This window comes from Eschrichtius robustus, chromosome 4 (genome assembly GCF_028021215.1).
Source record: "Eschrichtius robustus isolate mEscRob2 chromosome 4, mEscRob2.pri, whole genome shotgun sequence".
Classification (NCBI taxonomy): domain Eukaryota; kingdom Metazoa; phylum Chordata; class Mammalia; order Artiodactyla; family Eschrichtiidae; genus Eschrichtius; species Eschrichtius robustus.
The window spans coordinates 135,880,582-135,900,883 of record NC_090827.1 but is presented as its reverse complement, the minus strand read 5'-3'; the positions used below and the strand labels follow the sequence as shown (position 1 = coordinate 135,900,883).

The following is a 20,302-nucleotide window of genomic DNA, read 5'->3' as shown; positions in this document are numbered from 1 at the left end:
CTTGCTGAAGACATCTCAGGATAGGATCTGCTTTGACACCGGAGAAAGTATGCAGTGAAATTTTATAATTTTATGTATAGTATGTTAAGCGATTGAAGGATAGTTTCATAGAAATGGTTATGTGGCAATGGTCATAACCATAGAAATGGTTGTGTGGTCAGAGATTTGAAAAGGGGTTTCATAAAACTATCTGAAGGTCGATATATGTAGGTCACAGTTGAGGCCACAAGATTTGTTGAGGATTTAAATTAGAATAGATCAAGAAAGGAACAGCAGCATAAAGATTGAATACTACATTTAGAGAGTGGGAAAAAGGGGCAGGGACTAAGGGAGGAAGAGGGGGAGGGACCTAGGAGACCCAGAGGACAGCCTGCCACAGAGGTTAAAGGGAAGGTTTCAAGAAAGAACAGATTTTAGCAGAGTCAAAAATAAAGAAATTAAAGCAAATTAAAATTAAAGCACCCAGTGCTCGCTTCGGCAGCACATATACTAAAATTGGAACGATAGAGAGGAGATTAGCATGGCCCCTGCGCAAGGATGACACAAATTCGTGAAGTGTTCCATATTTTTCTAATGAGAATCTACTGTATAGCTCAGGGAACTCAGTGCTCTGTGGTAACCTAACTGGGAAGGAAATCCAAAAAAAGAGGGGGTATATGTATACGTATAGCTGATTCACTTTGCTGTACAGCAGAAACTAACACAACATTGTAAAGCAACTGTACTCAAATAAAAATTAATGAAAAGAAATGAAGCACCCATCTGGATTTGATGATGGGGTATGCTAACTTTACAGTATTTAAAAATCTCTTATAAACTTACCTATATATTGTTTCAATTATGAGCAGTTTGATTTAGATATGTTTACTTATATGTATATTATAATTGAAATATTGAGTTAAATATTATACACTGTACTGGTTGAGATCTGATGCTCTGGGGTCATAGTTTTGGGCTTGAATATTTGCTCTACTACTTATTAATTGTGTGTCATTGGGCCACTACCTAACCTCTTTGAGCCAGTGTTTCCTTACCTGGACAATCGGGTTGGTAATAATACCTACCACATAGGGCTGCTCTGAGGATTAAAGGCGCTTATACGTGTAAAGGACCTAGAACAATCCTTGAGAAGCTTTAAGTGTATGACAATGCTAATTGTTACTTTTAGTCCTATTTTAATTATTTTCTTATAAAGGAAATACAACCAGTTAAATGTATTTGATGACTGAGTTGTTTGCAAATAAATAATTTAAGTAAAAATTTGATTAGAGATCGAGGGGCAAGATGGCAGAAGAGTAAGACGCGGAGATCACCTTCCTTCCCACAGATACAGTAGAAATACATCTACACGTGGAACTGCTCCTACAGAACACCCACTGAACGCTGGCAGAAGACGTCAGACCTCCCAAAAGGCAAGAAAATCCCCACGTACTTGGGTAGGGCAAAAGAAAAAAAAAAATAACACAGACAAAAGAATAGGGATGGGACCTGCACCAGTGGGAGGGAGCTGTGAAGCAGGAAAGGTTTCCAGGCACTAGGAAGCCCCTTCGCGGGCAGACACTGCGGGTGGCAGAGGGGGGAAGCTTTGGAGCCACGGAGGAGAGCGCAGCAACAGGGGTGAGGAGGGCAAAGCGAAGAGATTCCCACACGGAGGATCAGTGCCGAGCAGCACTCACCAGCCTGAGAGACTTGTCTGCTCACCCGCCGGGGCGGGTGGGGACTGGGAGCTGAGGCTCGGGCTTCGGTGCTAGCCCGGAGGGAGTCCAGGAAAAAGTCTGCAGCTGCCAAAGAGGCAAGAGACTTTTTCTTGCCGCTTTGTTTCGCGGCGCGCAAGGAGAGGGGATTCAGAGTGCCGCCTAAACGAGCTCCAGAGACGGGCGCGAGCCGTGGCTATCAGCGCGGACCCCAGAGGCAGGCACGAGCCGGGGTTATCAGCGCGGACCCCAGAGACGGGCAGGAGACGCTAAGGCTGCTGCTGCCGCCAACAAGAAGCCTGTGTGCGAGCACAGGTCACTCTCCACACCGCCCCTCCAGGGAGCCTGTGCAGCCCACCACTGCCAGGGTCCTGTGATCCAGGGACAACTTCGCCAGGAGAACGCACGGCGCACCTCAGGCTGCTGCAACGTCACGCCGGACTCTGCCACCGCAGTCTCGCCCCGCCTCCTCCGTACCACTCCCTCCCCCCGCCTGAGTGAGCCAGAGGCCCCGAAGCAGCTGCTCCTTTAACCCCCTTCTGTCTGGGCAGGGAACAGACGCCCTCAGGCGACCTACATGCAGAGGCGGGTCCAAATCCAAAGCTGAACCCTGGGAGCTGTACGAACAAAGAAGAGAAAGGGAAATCTCTCCCAGCAGCCTCAGAAGCAGCGGATTAAAGCTCCACAAACAACTTGATGTGCCTGCATCTGTTGAATACCTGAATAGACAACGAATCATCCCAAATTCAAGAGGTGGACTTTGGGAGCAGGATATATTAATTTTTCCCCTTTTCCTTTTTTTGTGAGTGTATAGGTGTATGCTTCTGGGTGAGATTTTGGCTGTATAGCTTTGCTTTCACCATTAGTCCTAGGGTTAGGTCCGTCCGTTTTTTTTTTTTTTTTTTTAACTTAAAAAAAATTTTTTTTCCTAATAAATGTTTTCTTAATAATTTTTTCCTTATTTTCTATTTTTAGAAATTAAAAAAAAATTTTAATAAGTTTTTTCATATTTTTTATTTTAAAAAATTTAAAAAAAATTTTTTTCTTAATAAATTTTTTCTTAATAATTTTTTTCTTATTTTTTACTATAAAAAATTAATGAATCTATTTTTAAAAATTAAAAAAAATTTTTTTTGTGAATACATTTATTCTGAATAATTTTTTTCTTATTTTTTATTATAATAGCTTTATTTTATTTTATTTTATCCTCTTTCTTTCTTTCTTTCTATTTTTTTCTCCCTTTTATTCTGAGCCGTGTGGATGAAAGGCTGTTGGTGCTCCAGCCAGGCATCAGGGCTGTGCCTCTGAGGTGGGAGAGCCAACTTCAGGACACTGGTCCACAAGAGACCTCCCAGCTCCACGTAATACCAAACGGCAAAAATCTCTCAGAGATCTCCACCTCAACATCAAGACCCAGCTTCACTCAACGACCAGCAAGCTACAGTGCTGGACACCCTATGCCAAACAACTAGCAAGACAGGAACACAGCCCCATCCATTAGCAGAGAGGCAGCCTAAAATCATAATAAGGCCACAGACACCCCAAAACACACCACCAGACGTGGACATGCCCACCAGAAAGAAAAGATCCAACCTCATCCACCAGAACACAGGCACTAGTCCCCTCCACCAGGAAGCCTACACAACCCACTGAACCAACCTTAGCCACTGGGGACAGATACCAAAAACAACGGGAACTATGAACCTGCAGCCTGTGAAAAGGAGACCCCAAACACAGTAAGATAAGCAAAATGAGAAGACAAAAAACCACATAGCAGGTGAAGTAGCAGGGTCAAAACACACCAGACCTAACAAAGGAAGAGGAAATAGGCAGTCTATCTGAAAAAGAATTCAGAATAAGGATAGTAAAGATGATCCAAAATCTTAGAAATAGAATAGACAAAATGCAAGAAACATTTAACAAGGATGTAGAAGAACTAAAGAGGAACCAAGCAACGATGAAAAACACAATAAATGAAATTAAAAATACTCTAGACGGGATCAATAGCAGAATAACTGAGGCAGAAGAACGGATAAGTGACCTGGAAGATAAAATAGTGGAAGTAACTACTGCAGAGCAGAATAAAGAAAAAAGAATGAAAAGAACTGAGAACAGTCTCAGAGACCTCTGGGACAACATTAAACGCACCAACATTCGAATTATAGGGGTCCCAGAAGAAGAAGAGAACAAGAAAGGGACTGAGAAAATATTTGAAGAGATTATAGTTGAAAACTTCCCTAATATGGGAAAGGAAAGACTTAATCAAGTCCTGGAAGCACAGGGAGTCCCATACAGGATAAATCCAAGGAGAAACACGCCAAGACACATATTTATCAAACTATCAAAAATTAAATATAAAGAAAACATATTAAAAGCAGCAAGGGAAAAACAACAAATAACACACAAGGGAATCCCCATAAGGTTAACAGCTGATCTTTCAGCAGAAACTCTGCAAGCCAGAAGGGAGTGGCAGGATATACTTAAAGTCATGAAGGAGAAAAACCTACAACCAAGGTTACTCTACCCAGCAAGGATCTCATTCAGATTTGATGGAGAAATTAAAACCTTTACAGACAAGCAAAAGCTGAGAGAGTTCAGCACCACCAAACCAGCTTTACAACAAATGCTAAAGGAACTTCTCTAGGCAAGAAACACAAGAGAAGGAAAACACCTACAATAACAAACACAAAATATCTAAGAAAATGGGAATAGGAACATACATATCGATAATTACCTTAAATGTAAATGGATTAAATGCTCCCACCAAAAGACACAGACTGGCTGAATGGATACAAAAGCAAGACCCATATATATGCTGTCTACAAGAGACCCACTTCAGACCTAGAGACACATACAGACTGAAAGTGAGGGGATGGAAAAAGATATTCCATGCAAATGGAAATCAAAAGAAAGCTGGAGTAGCAATTCTCATATCAGACAAAATAGACTTTAAAATAAAGACTATTACAAGAGACAAAGAAGGACACTATATAATGATCAAGGGATTGATCCAAGAGGAAAGTATAACAATTGTAAATATTTATGCACCCAACATAGGAGCACCTCAATACATAAGGCAAATACTAAAAGCCATAAAAGGGGAAATAGACAGTAACACAATCATAGTAGGGGACTTTAACACCCTACTTTCACCAATGGACAGATCATCCAAAATGAAAATAAATAAGGAAACACAAGCTTTAAATGATACATTAAACAAGATGGGCTTAATTGATATTTATAGGGCATTCCACCCAAAAACAACAGAATACACATTTTTCTCAAGTGCTCATGGAACATTCTCCAGGATAGATCATATCGTGGGTCACAAATCAAGCCTTGGTAAATTTAAGAAAATTGAAATCGTATCAAGTATCTTTTCTGACCACAACGCTATGAGACTAGATATCAATTACAGGAAAAGACCTGTAAAAAATACAAACACATGGAGGCTACACAATACACTACTTAATAACGAAGTGATCACTGAAGAAATCAAAGGGGAAATCAAAAAATACCTAGAAACAAATGACAATGGAGACACGACGACCCAAAACCTATGGGATGCAGCAAAAGCAGTGCTAAGAGGGAAGTTTATAGCAATACAAGCCTACCTCAAGAAACAGGAAACATCTCGAATAAACAACCTAACCTTGCACCTAAAGCAATTAGAGAAAGAAGAGCAAAAAAAACCCCAAAGCTAGCAGAAGGAAAGAAATCATAAAGATCAGATCAGAAATAAATGAAAAAAAAATGAAGGAAACAATAGCAAAAATCAATGAAACTAAAAGCTGGTTCTTTGAGAAGATAAACAAAATTGATAAACCATTAGCCAGACTCATCAAGAGAAAAAGGGAGAAGACTCAAATCAATAGAATTAGAAATGAAAAAGGAGAAGTAACCACTGACACTGCAGAAATACAAACGATTATGAGAGATTACTACAAGCAACTATATGCCAATAAAATGGACAACCTGGAAGAAATGGACAGATTCTTAGAAATGCACAACCTACCGAGACTGAACCAGGAAGAAATAGAAAATATGAACAGACCAATCACAAGCACTGAAATTGAAACTGTGATTAAAAATCTTCCAAAAAACAAAAGCCCAGGACCAGATGGCTTCACAGGCGAATTCTATCAAACATTTAGAGAAGAGCTAACACCTGTCCTTCTCAAACTCTTCCAAAATATTGCAGAGGGAGGAACACTCCCAAACTCATTCTACGAGGCCACCATCACCCTGATACCAAAACCAGACAAAGATGTCACAAAGAAAGAAAACTACAGGCCAATATCACTGATGAACATAGATGCAAAAATCCTCAACAAAATACTAGCAAACAGAATCCAACAGCACATTAAAAGGATTATACACCATGATCAAGTGGGGTTTATTCCAGGAATGCAAGGATTCTTCAATATACGCAAATCAATCAACGTGATACATCATATTAACAAACTGAAGGAGAAAAACCATATGATCATCTCAATAGATGCAGAGAAAGCTTTCGACAAAATACAACACCCATTTATGATAAAAGCCCTGCAGAAAGTAGGCATAGAGGGAACTTTCCTCAACATAATAAAGGCCATATATGACAAACCCACAGCCAACATTGTCCTCAATGGTGAAAAAGTGAAACCATTTCCACTAAGATCAGGAACAAGACAAGGTTGCCCACTCTCACCACTATTATTCAACATAGTTTTGGAAGTGTTAGCCACAGCAATCAGAGAGGAAAAAGAAATAAAAGGAATCCAAATCGGAAAAGAAGAAGTAAAGCTGTCACTGTTTGCAGATGACATGATACTACACATAGAGAATCCTAAAACTGCCACCAGAAAACTACTAGAGCTAATCAATGAATTTGGTAAAGTGGCAGGATACAAAATTAATGCACAGAAATCTCTTGCATTCCTATATACTAATGATGAAAAATCTGAAAGTGAAATTAAGAAAACACTCCCATTTACTATTGCAACAAAAAGAATAAAATATCTAGGAATAAACCTACCTAAGGAGACAAAAGACCTGTATGCAGAAAATTATAGGACACTGATGAAAGAAATTAAAGATGATACAAATAGATGGAGAGATATACCATGTTCTTGGATTGGAAGAATCAACATTGTGAAAATGACTCTACTACCCAAAGCAATCTATAGATTCAATGCAATCCCTATCAAACTACCACTGGCATTTTTCACAGAACTAGAACAAAAAATTTCACAACTTGTCTGGAGACACAAAAGACCCCGAATAGCCAAAGCAACCTTGAGAACGAAAAATGGAGCTGGAGGAATTAGGCTCCCTGACTTCAGACTATACTACAAAGCGACAGTAATCAAGACAGTTTGGTACTGGCACAAAAACAGAAATATAGATCAATGGAACAGGATAGAAAGCCCAGAGGTAAACCCACGCTTATATGGTCACCTTATCTTTGATAAAGGAGGCAAGCATATACAGTGGAGAAAAGACAGCCTCTTCAATAAGTGGTGCTGGGAAAATTGGACAGGTACATGTAAAAGTATGAAATTAGAACACTCCCTGACACCATACACAAAAATAAACTCAAAATGGATTAAAGACCTAAGTGTAAAGCCAGACACTATCAAACTCTTAGAGGAAAACATAGGCAGAACACTCTATGACATAAATCACAGCAAGATCCTTTTTGACCCAGCTCCTAGAGAAATGGAAATAAAAACACAAATAAACAAATGGGACCTAATGAAACTTAAAAGCTTTTGCACAGCAAAGGAAACCATAAACAAGACCAAAAGACAACCCTCAGAATGGGAGAAAATATTTGCAAATGAAGCAACTGACAAAGGATTAATCTCCAAGATTTACAAGCAGCTCATGCAGCTCAATAACAAAAAAACAAACAACCCAATCCAAAAATGGGCAGAAGACCTAAATAGACATTTCTCCAAAGAAGATATACAGATGGCCAACAGACACATGAAAGGATGCTCGACATCACTAATCATTAGAGAAATGCAAATCAAAACTACAATGAGGTATCACCTCACACCAGTCAGAATGGCCATCATCAAAAAATCTACAAACAATAAATGCTGGAGAGGGTGTGGAGAAAAGGGAACACTCTTGCACTGTTGGTGGGCATGTAAACTGATACAGCCACTATGGAGAACAGTATGGAGGTTCCTTAAAAAACTAAAAATAGAACTACCATACGACCGAGCAATCCCACTACTGGGCATATACCCTGAGAAAACCATAATTCAAAAAGAGTCATGTACCAAAATGTTCATTGCAGCTCTATTTACAATAGCCAGGACATGGAAGCAACCTAAGTGTCCATCATCGGATGAATGGATAAAGAAGATGTGGCACATATATACAATGGAATATTACTCAGCCATAAAAAGAAATGAAATGGAGGTATTTGTAATGAGGTGGATGGAGTTAGAGTCTGTCATACAGAGTGAAGTAAGTCAGAAAGAGAAAAACAAATACAGTATGCTAACACATATATATGGAATCTAAGGAAAAAAAAAAAAAAGGTCATAAAGAACCTAGTGGCAAGATGGGAATAAAGACACAGACCTACTAAAGAATGGACTTGAGGATATGGGGAGGGGGAGGTAGAAGATGTGACAGGGTGAGAGAGTGTCATGGACATATATACACTACCAAATGTAAAATAGATAGCTAGTGGGAAGCAGCTGCATAGCACAGGGAGATCAGCTCAGTGCTTTGTGACCGCCTGGGGGGGTGGGATGGGGAGGGTGGGAGGGAGGGAGATGCAGGAGGGAGGAGATATGGGAACGTGTGTATATGTGTAGCTGATTCACTTTGTTTTACCGCAGAAACTAACACACCATTGTGAAGCAATTATACTTGAATAAAGATGTTTAAAAAAAAAATAAAATAAAATAAAATAAAATAAAATAAATTTTAAATCTATAAAAAAAAAATTTGATTAGAGTTGCTATATATCCCAAGAAAAATAGTTTCTGATTTCCTGTTAATATGTAATATTGAGTCTTGACACTGAGGTATAAGTAGTGTTGTAATTGTTAACTTCAAAAATTGCTTTTTGATTTAAATATACTCACAAAAAGCAAATATACTTTTTTTACCATATTAAGCTATAGCAAGGTATTTATTAAAATATACAGGCTAAGAACTCTCCAGAAGATATTAGGAAGAATATAAATTTAGGGTGTTTAGACTATAAAGCTGACATGCTGGGAAATTTCAGCAGCTGAAGTTTCCATACATCTTTTCCATCACAGATTAAATATATTTTATCTTCATGACCAAACATATAAGGGGATGATTTCTAACAGTCGAAGGCAAAAATACTCTTTCAAAATTTACGTTTAGTGGCATTTGCTATATTTGTACTGCATTCCCTAAGCCAACCTTAAAATTTAGTAACGTGAATACCTCAAAGAACATTTCAATTTAGTAATGGAACAGATGGGTTTAACATACTATGCACATATATCTTGTATATTCAGGTGTACATAGAGTATCTAACATATTTATTGTAACTGTATGGTTTAACGAAAACATTCAATAAGAATTTTAGACTTCTAATCTGACCACGTTCTGTACCATTTGTTCTATTTCACAAGGAATTCGATTATTCTGGTAAAACAGTCCAGGGAAAAACAGCTACAACTCAATTCTGACCTATTAAAATGGAATTTGGAAACTAGGGGAAAGCCAAGATACAAAAACATATTTCAAGCTATTGTACAAATGGTTTGAAATTTAGAAATGTCCTGTCTGTAAAATGACTATAATAATTAATACTCCTAAACTTATGATAATTCTTCTGAACAGAAGCAAAGGCATCAGACTAAGTCGATAAACCATCTTTTTCACTTTCAAAATCAGCTGATGTGGTGCATTAGTAGTTCTAGTGAATGTCTGAAAATGCGTAGCCAAGAGTAATGATTTAATTAGGTCTTTTGAAAAGTCTATTTATTTAATATTCCAAATATGCAGTATCAGCAATGCTACAAGAAACAAATATCATATTTCAGCTGTAGCCCAGTGGAAATAATGCTGTTTAAAAATATTCCACTCTCCTGAGGAATCACAGAGACAAAAGTAAGTGGAAGGAATTCTAAAAGTAAATAGCTATAAATGCAAATGCATTTTATGAACTTAAGTAGTATTTTCAAAAACACGTATGGTACCATGGAACAATGCTTGAGTATCCTGGCCAATTACAAGCATAATAATTCTGTTTATTGAAGGAAACAAGAGACTGACAATGTCACATGCTTCTGAGAGATGTGTATCTTGATCCAACACATGTTTCAAAAGATATTTAAATTACGTTCAATGTGTATATATTGCTTTCTAAAACTGATGCCTTTACCCAGGCATTACTCTTCAGTGACCTACTAGTTTCTCTAACATACTAATATTTTTATGTTCAATTTAGTAATTAAGGACAAGTGTATAAACTAAAGAATATATGGACATAATTTGCTGATTACCTACATAATCTTAGCATTTTCAAGAATTCTATTAATCTTGCAAAATCAATCTACTGGATAGTTGTGTGACAATTTAATGCTGGCCACAAAGTAAAAGTAAAAGCAACTCCTTGCTTTCAATATTGATTCCTACTCAAAACTAGATGAAGAAAGAAAACAGAGCCATGATTTGGTAAGAGAGAAAACATTTCAAACATATATATATATATATATATATATATATATATATATATATATATATATATATATATATATATATATATATATATATATATATTTTCAAATTTAACTAAGAGGTAAGGAGCCGACAATAGAGAAGAAGATAGAAGGTTTACCTAAAAGCATTAATATTAATTTATTATAAACCACTCAAAAAAGGAAACAGCCAATAATTCTGAATGCCATAGGAAGCCTAGGTATCCATTATGCATGGCATACAGCCAAAGAAATTGGTTTCTAAAGCCAGTATTGGAAATAGTCAGTAGTCATTAAAATGCTACTAAAAAATTTAAGAGAAAACATATCCAAGAAGGAAAACAACCTCAGGAGCTTAATCTTTTAAACATAAGAGTCCAAATGCAGTTTTCCAAAAATGTCCTCCTTTTCTTTTTCTTTTTTTTTAAAACATCTTTATTGGAGTACAATTGCTTTACAATGCTGTGTTAGTTCTGCTTTATAAAATAATGAATCAGCTATACATATACATATATCCCCATATCTCCTCCCTCTTGCATCTCCCTCCCACCCTCCCTATCCCACCCCTCTAGGTGGTCACAAAGCACTGAGCTGATCTCCCTGTACTATGCGGCTGCTTCCCACTAGCTATTTTACATTTGGTAGTATAAATAAGTCCGTGCCACTCTCTCACTTCGTCCCAGATTACCCTTCCCCCTCCCCGTGTCCTCAAGTCCATTCTCTACATCTGCGTATTTATTCCTGTCCGGCCCCTAGGTTCTTAATAACCATTTTTTTTTTTTTTTTTTAGATTACATATATATGTGTTATCATACGGTATATGTTTTTCTCTTTCTGACTTACTTCACTCTGTATGACAGTCTCTAGGTCTATCCACCTCACTACAAATAACTCAATTTCGTTTCCTTTTACGGCTGAGTAATATTCCATTGTATATATGTGCCACATCTTTATCCATTCATCTGTTGATGGACACTTAGGTTGCTTCCACGTCCTGGCTATTGTAAATAGCGCTGCAGTGAACAATGTGGTACATGACTCTTTTTGAATTATGGTTTTCTCAGGGAATATGCCCAGTAGTGGCATTGCTGGGTTGTATGGTAGTTCTATTTTTAGTTTTCTAAGGAACCTCCATACACTTCTCCATAGTGGCTGTATCAATTTACATTCCCGCCCACAGTGCAAGAGAGTTCCCTTTCCTCCACACCCTCTCCAGCATTTATTGTTTCTAGATTTTTTGATGATGGCCATTCTGACTGGTGTGAGGTGATACCTCATTGTAGTTTTGATTTGCATTTCTCTAATGATTAGTGATGTCGAGCATCCTTTCATGTGTCTGTTGGCAATCTGTATATCTTCTATGGAGAAATGTCTATTTAGGTCTTCTGCCCATCTTTGGATTGGGTTGTTTGTTTTTTGGATATTGAGCTGCATGAGCTGCTTATAAATTTTGGAGATTAATCCTTTGTCACTTGCTTCATTTGCAAATATTTCCTCCCATTCTGAGGGTTGTCTTTTCGTCTTGTTTATGGTTTCCTTTGCAGTAGAAAAGCTTTTAAGTTTCATTAGTTCCCATTTGTTTGTTTTTGTTTTTATTTCCATTTCTCTAGGAGGTGGGTCAAAAAGGATCTTGCTGTGATTTATGTCATAGAGTGTTCTGCCTATGTTTTCCTCTAAGAGTTTTATAGTGTCTGGCATTACATTTAGGTCTTTAATCCATTTTGAGTTTATTTTTGTGTATGGTGTTAGGAAGTGTTCTAATTTCATTCTTTTACATGTAGCTGTCCAGTTTTCCCAGCACCACTTATTGAAGAGGCTGTCTCTTCTCCATTGTATATTCTTGCCTCCTTTATCAAAGATAAGGTGACCATATGTGCGTGGGTTTATCTCTGGGCTTTCTATCCTGTTCCATTGATCTATATTTCTGTTTTTGTGCCAGTACCATACTGTCTTGATTACTGTAGCTTTGTCATATAGTCTGAAGGCAGGGAGCCGGATTCCTCCAGCTCTGTTTTTCTTTCTCAAGATTGCTTTGGCTATTCGGAGTCTTTTGTGTTTCCATACAAACTGTGAAATTTTTTGTTCTAGTTCTGTGAAAATTGCCAGTGGTAGTTTGATAGGGATTGCATTGAATCTGTAGATTGCTTTGGGTAGTATAGTCATTTTCACAATGTTGATTCTTCCAGTCCAAGAACACGGAATATCTCTCTACCTGTTTGTATCATGTTTAATTTCTTTCATCAGTGTCTTATTATTTTCCTATAATCTCTGGGAGAGCTTCCACCATTTGATATTACATGGAGCTGGGAGGTCTCTGGTGGACCAATGTCCTGAACTCGGCTCTCCCACTTCAGAGGCACAGTGCTGACACCCAGCCAGAGCAACAAGACCCTGTCAGTCACATGGCTCAGAAGAAAAGGGAGAAAAAAAGAAAGAAAGAAAGAAAAAATGAAATAAAATAAAATAAAGTTATTAAAATAAAAAATAATTATTAAAAATAATAATAATAAAAAAACAAAGAAAGAAAGAGGAGAGCAACCAAAGCAAAAAAATCCACCAATGATAACAAACGCTAAAAACTATACTAAAAAAAAAAAAAAGCAACAACAACAAAGAAATGGACAGACAGAAGAACCCTAGGGCAAATGGTAAAAGCAAAGCTATACAGTCAAAATTACACAAAGAAGCATACACATACACACTCACAAAAAGAGAAAAAGGAAAAAAATATATATATATATCGTTGCTCCCAAAGTCCACCGCCTAAATTTTGGTATGATTCCTTGTCTATTCAGGTATTCCACAGATGCAGGGTACATCAAGTTGATTGTGAAGATTTAATCCGCTGCTCCTGAGGCTGCTGGGAGAAATTTCCCTTTCTCTTCTTTGTTCCCACAGCTCCCAGGGTTCAGCTTTGGATTTGGCCCCGCCTCTGCGTGTAGGTCGCCTGAGGGCATCTGTTCTTTGCTCAGACAGGACGGGGTTAAAGGAGCAGCTGCTTCGGGGTCTCTGGCTCACTCAGGCCGGGGGGAGGGAGGGGTACGGATGTGGGGTGAGCCTGCGGCGGCAGAGGCCGGCGTGACGTTGCAGCAGCCTGAGGCGCGCCGTGCATTCTCCCGGGGAAGTTGTCCCCGGATCACGGGACCCTGGCCGTGGCAGGCTGCACAGGCTCCCAGGAGGGGAGGTGTGGAGAGTGACCTGTGCTCGCACACAGGCTCCTTGGTGGCGGCAGCAGCAGCCTTAGCGTCTCATGCTCGTCTCTGGGGTCGGCGCTGATCGCCGCGGCTCGCGCCCGTCTCTGGAGCTCCTTTAAGAGGCGCTCTTAATCCCCTCTCCTCACGCACCAGAAAACAAAGAGGCAAGAAAAAGTCTCTTGCCTCTTAGGCAGGTCCAGACCTTTTTCCGGACTCCCTCCTGGCTAGCTGTGGTGCACTAGCCCCCTTCAGGCTGTGTTCACGCAGCCAACACCAGTCCTCTCCCTGCGATCTGACCGCAGCCCGAGCCTCAGCTCCCAGCCCCGCCCACCCCGGCGGCTGAGCAGACAAGCCTCTCAGGCTGGTGAGTGCTGGTCGGCACTGATCCTCCGTGCGGGAATCTCTCCGCTTTGCCCTCCGCACCCCTGTGGCTGCGCTCTCCTCCGTGGCTCCGAAGCTTCCCCCCTCCGCCACCCGCAGTCTCCGCCTGCGAAGGGGCTTCCTAGTGTGTGGAAACCTTTCCTCCTTCACAGCTCCCTCCCACTGGTGCATGTCCCGTCTCTAGTCTTTGTCTCTGTTTTTTCTTTTTTCTTTTGACCTACTCAGGTAGGTGAGGAGTTTCTTGCCTTTTGGGAGGTCTGAGGTCTTCTGCCAGCGTTCAGTGGGTGTTCTGTAGGAGCAGTTCCACGTGTAGATGTATTTCTGATGTATCTGTGGGGAGGAAGGTGATCTCCACCTCTTCCTCCTCCGCCATCTTGAAGGTCTCCTCCCCTTCTTTTCTTTAAAGTTGCAGGTGAAACTACTTCCTCCCATCCTCTGCTGCCTTTTCCTCCTTCCACCTCCCCGCTCCTTGCCCCCGCACACAGGTCCTATTACAAAATACTCAGTGGTGATTTTTATGTCTTCAGGGGCAGTCACATCCTGCACAAATTGTCAACATCCCTACAGCCCCCTGAATTGCAAACAATTCTCCTTTCTTTTCCCTAGCTATTCCTGCTTTATAACTTTACCCCTTTCTGTCCCTTTAACTCCCCACTCTCTCTCACCTCAAATGCACTTCTTGCATATCCTAGCTATCATCACCTTACATTTAGTAATTAAAAAAAAAAAAAAACCTGGAACACCTAAGGATAACACCAGCATGGTTACTTACATTTTTTTAACTTAAAAAACAAAGCTCAATGAAATAAAACAAAGTACACTAAAACCGTGTTGATGTAAATACCTAGAGACATAGGACTTTCCCAGCCTTCTTCAAATTTCATCATAAATATAAACACATCTCAAAAGATGAACTTGAAGACAATGCAAGTGTGTGCGGGCATACACACACACAGAAAAGTTAAAGAGAGAAAAAAAAGCATGCAGGCAGCATTGCATTTGCATTAACCCTTCTTTGTCATATCTTGAAAAGAAAAAGTAGAGAGGAAAATAAAATTTTAACAGTATCAACATAATAGTATTAAAAGGGTTGAATGTTGGCATCTCTTTCAAACAATCAGGTCTTAAGAGACTAGTGTATCCCATCAGAATATATATATATATATATATATATATATATATATATATATATATATATATATATATATATTATAATTAACATATTATTGCTTCCTGCCTTGGATAAATCACTTGAAATAAATGAGGTTTATTTGTTCTGTTTCTACAGAGAGTATAGCTAACAGAGCAGTTGTTACAATTACAATTATTTCATGTATCGATTGCGTAGGCTTATAGCAATTGCATGAGCTTCCTTTTTGTTGTTGTTTTTTACCTATTTTGCTAAATAAGAGATAATGAAATTTTATGAATTGAGCTATCCAAATATATATTATCAATGATGAGCTTTAAGGAAATGCAGTATTTACTAAATTATAGTTGATGATATTTCATATCTATCAATAATAATAGAAATATTCTGCACACAACTCTTAATGGTAGCTGGAGTTGGGAATAAACTTTTCTCTACATAAAATTGAGGAGGAGGTACTAAACTTGAAACACCAAATCTTTTTCAGTAGAAAACTACAATTACCTAAATGCCCTTGCTTTATTTTGTTTCCTTTTCCTTAGGAAAAGGAAATTTGGCAAAATGTATAAATGACTAAGTCATTACATTTCTGTACTGGCTGTTAAAAATTAGTCTGCTATTGAATTATTTACCTTTTTAAAGTCAAAGAAATAAGCCAAAAATCAAGTTTTCAGATACTTCTGGATTTTAATTGAGGGTAAGGATATTAAATTATCTGACCTGTTTGGGGCTTAGCTTAAAGGGAAAGGGTATACTAGTGTAGGGGAACATTATTCCTCTTTCCAAAACTCTAGAACATTAATTAAACCCTTTACCTAGCAAGAAGGAGAAAACAAGTGATACTATTTTTTTAATGGGAAAAATGTAAATTACAAATTATATAAGCTGCCATGCCATTTGGAGCATTAGCTAACTTAAAATATAAATACAGAAGATAGAAATCTAGATTGTGCCCCCAAATTTCAATTTACCACTAGGAAAGAAATTTCTGTTTATTAATGGAATTGAAAACTCATTAGCTACCTAGATAATTTCCTTAAAATATATAAGGCTATAATTAAATTATATATATTTATATTTGCATATATGTATATATGCAAATTAAATGAAAAGTTGCAAGGTAGCCTTAATTTTTTTAAATTTTAAATAATTTGCTTTTTTCAATTACAAATAAAAAATAAATTCTTAGCTATATATGCTATAGGATAGAAATCCAAAATGTAGCCAGCAATGAACTGAGCTGTTAACTGCTGATCAAAGGAAAATTACGACTAGACAGTCTTTATTTTAACATTCCTATATCACATTTCAAGAATTACTTAATTTCTTTGGAAAAGAGCACACAACGCTTAACCTTAGTTATTAGGAAACAAATGTTGTCAACATACAATAGAAATTTGATAGATCACTGGAATACTAGGTTTCAAAAATTCAGAGAGAGTGTCTAAACTACCTCGTCAGCATCCATGGCTGTTAGTTGCATAATCTTAGAGCCATCTCCAGTGTTCTCCTCCACTGTGAGATCCAGCATGTCGGTTGGGAACACTGGTGGATTGTCATTGATATCCTGAAGTGTTATTTCTACCTACAAGGAGAGAAAGAAACAATGTATGAATATTGCATATGTCTGCAAGATACCAATTAAATTGTATACCAAGAGTCTATTCAAATAGTCCTTCCAAAAAGAATCAGAACCTTCATATACAACATCAAAAACAGAAAATACCCTAGAGAACGTTGTGAAATATTTATAGGAAAATATAAAAGGCAAATAAAGATCATTTGACTTGTTGATCGTAACTGATTTTAAATGATCAACTTGGAGTTTATAATAGAATAGGTCCACGATCAACTGTCATTTTAATCCCCAGATTTGTGCACCAGTGAAGAATTGTTCAGACTTAGGACTGTCTGTCTTTCAACCATTAAATGTTGCCTGACACACAGATGAGGTTGTATAAAATTTCTTCCTGAAATGTTTACATATTGGCAACTAATGTCCAAAGGAAATAAAGAAGTTCACATTTTGTTTTAAGAAACACTCAGCATTTTTCCCTTTAAAGTCAACTCTCAATCTTTGGGGGAAGAAAACTACACACACCTTTTCTTTCTATTTCCACTCCTTTCAACACTTCTTAATGTGACTAAAGCTAAACAATCATTCCATTCAGATGTAGCATTCATATAAATTGCAAATATTAACAGCTTTGTTTGAAAGATCCTTGTCAGAGTTATTTGTTTCCCTACCTAAGAAAAATTGTTTAGAAATAACAATTTGTGAAGTTTAAATAATAACTTTAAACCATGTGTTTTCTCTTTCGAGCTAGGTGCTAAAAGCTGAATATCTGATAAGAAAAGGGGAGACAGCTGCTAATAAAACTGAAAGTTTCCCCAGTTGGGTCACAAAATCAAGTCATGGAGAAAAATCCATCCATCCATTTAGCTCAGATATAACCAGGACATTTTTCTCCTAGGATGAAATGTCATCTTTTATAGTTATACTGTAAAAATTCCATCAGATCCAAGAGTGATGAGTATGAATATTAGGAGAGAGCAAAAGAATTCTGGTTTCTTCTTTTCCAGGAAGAGAGGAGGGTGGGCTTGGGTGGAGGGAGAAGTAATAGGTAGGACTGTCATTATTCTCTGGCAAGGAATGAGTGGGAAATACAGGAAAGCTAGGCAAGTAAACAGATGAGCAATTGATAAAAAAGAAAAACCCAGAAAACAATATACAAAATTCAGTACTAAATAATTATTATAGTTCCACCATTTAACAGGACAGTTTTGATCATAGCTAGTGGTTCAAATTAGTCTAGGAAATGGTTAAGACAGCCTCAGTAGTTAGAAATCTGCCACTTCTTTTTTGGCTGACATCATTCTCTACACCACTTCCTTTAGAAAAGATCCACAATGGCTAAAACTGCAGTCTATAAGGAGCATTTCCAACTTCCTTGCAAGGTTGTAAACAATATGAGTTTTCGAATCAGAAAGACCAGAGTTCAGATTCTGTCTCTGCAACTTATTAACTGGGGAAACTGGAACACTTAATTTCTCTGAGCCTCTGTCTCCTTATCTTAAAATTAGGATAATAACATTTATCTTGGACCATTTTATGAAGACTAAACCTTGATGATGCCAGCAAAATGCCTAGCACAGAGGGAAGCATTCAATAAAAAGTAGATCTTGGTTTTCAAACTACCAGGACAGAACTAGGTGTTCCTCAGAACAAGAGAGAGACTGCATATGTGACAGAATATGCATATATGAGTGTGTGTTTATGTAAGTATATGTGCATATCTGTGGGGGGGAGGAAGAACACTAAATTGAGGGTAAAGAGAATCCAGATTGGCACCAATTAAACATGACATCAAAGATACATCAGGACCTGTACCACACACTAGAAGCGTGTTGGGTATAATAGAAAGAGTCTTCATTATGAGTGCATGAATTGAACAAGACCCTTCTATATTTTAATAGTTATAACTAACATGCACATGCCAAACACTGTTTTAAGTTATATGTATGTGTACACACATATACACATGCATCCACACACACACACATATATACATATAAAATCCTCAAAAGAGCCCTATGAGGCAGGTACTATTATCTTCCATTAGAGAAATGAGTTAACCAAAGGTACATAGTTTAAGAGCTAGTAAGTCAGTAAGTTTTCTTCACTACAACGCAAATCTGTCTTTCTCTGTCTCCACACATACCTCCCTCGCTTGTGTGTGTGTTCAATAAACATAATGAATCATATCTGAAAAGTATGTCACAGCTATATAAATATATTTTTACAAATATGCATATTATTCCTGTCTGGAATTTGGAACACTTACATATGAACTAACTAGCCATATAATCTTGGGTCAGCCTATAAATCTTTGTCAGAATTAAAAAATTAAAATGAACTAGGTGATTCCTAGATACAGCTCTAAAAGTCTGTGAGCATGTGTTCTCTATGAAATTTTGGCCAACTCCATCACTTCAGGTACAGAAAAGTATCTCCTTTTTTATTAGCAAGAATAAATTTAGTTAAATATTAATGAGTTCAAAACTACACATTTCTGAATGTATCTAGAATCAACCAGCTATAGACACAGATCTAGAACATCTCATCGTTGGATCTGATATATTCAAAGGTTATATTTTTGGTTAAGGATACAATAGGGCATCCATTTAATAAGCCAGACTATGTTTTTTCCAAATCAGTGTCCACTTGCCAATCAAAAAGTTGAAACTTTATATTCCTTTTTAAAGAAAAATCTGGATATTTTCTCTAACTGTCCAGTCTCTCTTCTCCACTTCACACTTCCTCAAGTATTCCTGAAAAGCTTTCAGCATGACTCCTCTAGATTCCCTCAATTGCCTGGGGTATGAATTACCTAGGAGAGGAGATTTGAACTCATTGGTGTAAGTAGGTGTCATCCTGCAATCCCTTCACTTCTGATTCAGTCTGCCATGTTTCTACTACCAAGAATTCCAAGATCATGGACCCTGTTTGCCTGTTAGGTGGTCACTGATTCCAATATTTATTCATGTAATATTTTAGGATCTATCACATAAGGGGTATATGTTAGTCATTAAAAATACAGATGAAAATAAGGCCACCATCCCTTGCAGGGAAGAAATGAAGTTTGATCATGGAAATATGTATGAATAGAAACATTTACAACTACCTCCGGGAAAACACATTGTTGACATCTTGATTCCAAGAAGTTAGTCCCCCACACCATGGATAATTCTTTGAACTGCCCTGCATCTTGTCCTTGGCAGTTACCATCTTTCTTGATGACTCCAGATCCTAACATGCACTTGGCTCACTCTCTTGGATCTGCCACCAACCTGAGAGTCTTATTCCATTACTACCCCTTCTTTGGACTAAGATTTGGTATGATTTGTTTTGAAATATTATCATATAAAACACAGGAGTCAAACATTAAAAGTTTAGAGAAGATATCTGGAAGTAAGTATTAAGACATTATAATTTTTAAAGAGTCCTTCCTTTCTGTACAAATTAGATAACTTTAAATAATACAGATAATGGCTATTAGTGGTTTATTTTAAAATTCTGCGATTTAAAACCTGTCTAAAATATAATTCCTAAACTAAAAAATGTATGTTGATAAATACATTCCATTCTTTTAAAAGACATACCAAAAACTACAGCATAGCTAAGCTTTTAGT

General features: G+C 37.7%; 1 protein-coding gene and 1 non-coding gene across 2 annotated transcripts in view; one reads left to right on the top strand and one right to left on the bottom strand.

The window, feature by feature from the left end:
* FAT4 (FAT atypical cadherin 4) overlaps window positions 1–20,302 on the bottom strand; it is a 184,216-nt gene that overhangs the window by 88,794 nt on the left and 75,120 nt on the right. The window contains exon 2 of the mRNA XM_068543414.1: window positions 16,563–16,694. Coding sequence (XP_068399515.1) covers window positions 16,563–16,694 — 132 coding nt within the window. The remainder of the gene's footprint in view (window positions 1–16,562; window positions 16,695–20,302) is intronic.
* LOC137764519 (U6 spliceosomal RNA) lies at window positions 466–570 on the top strand. Its single transcript, XR_011074020.1, has one exon. It is a non-coding gene; the product is annotated as a U6 spliceosomal RNA (small nuclear RNA).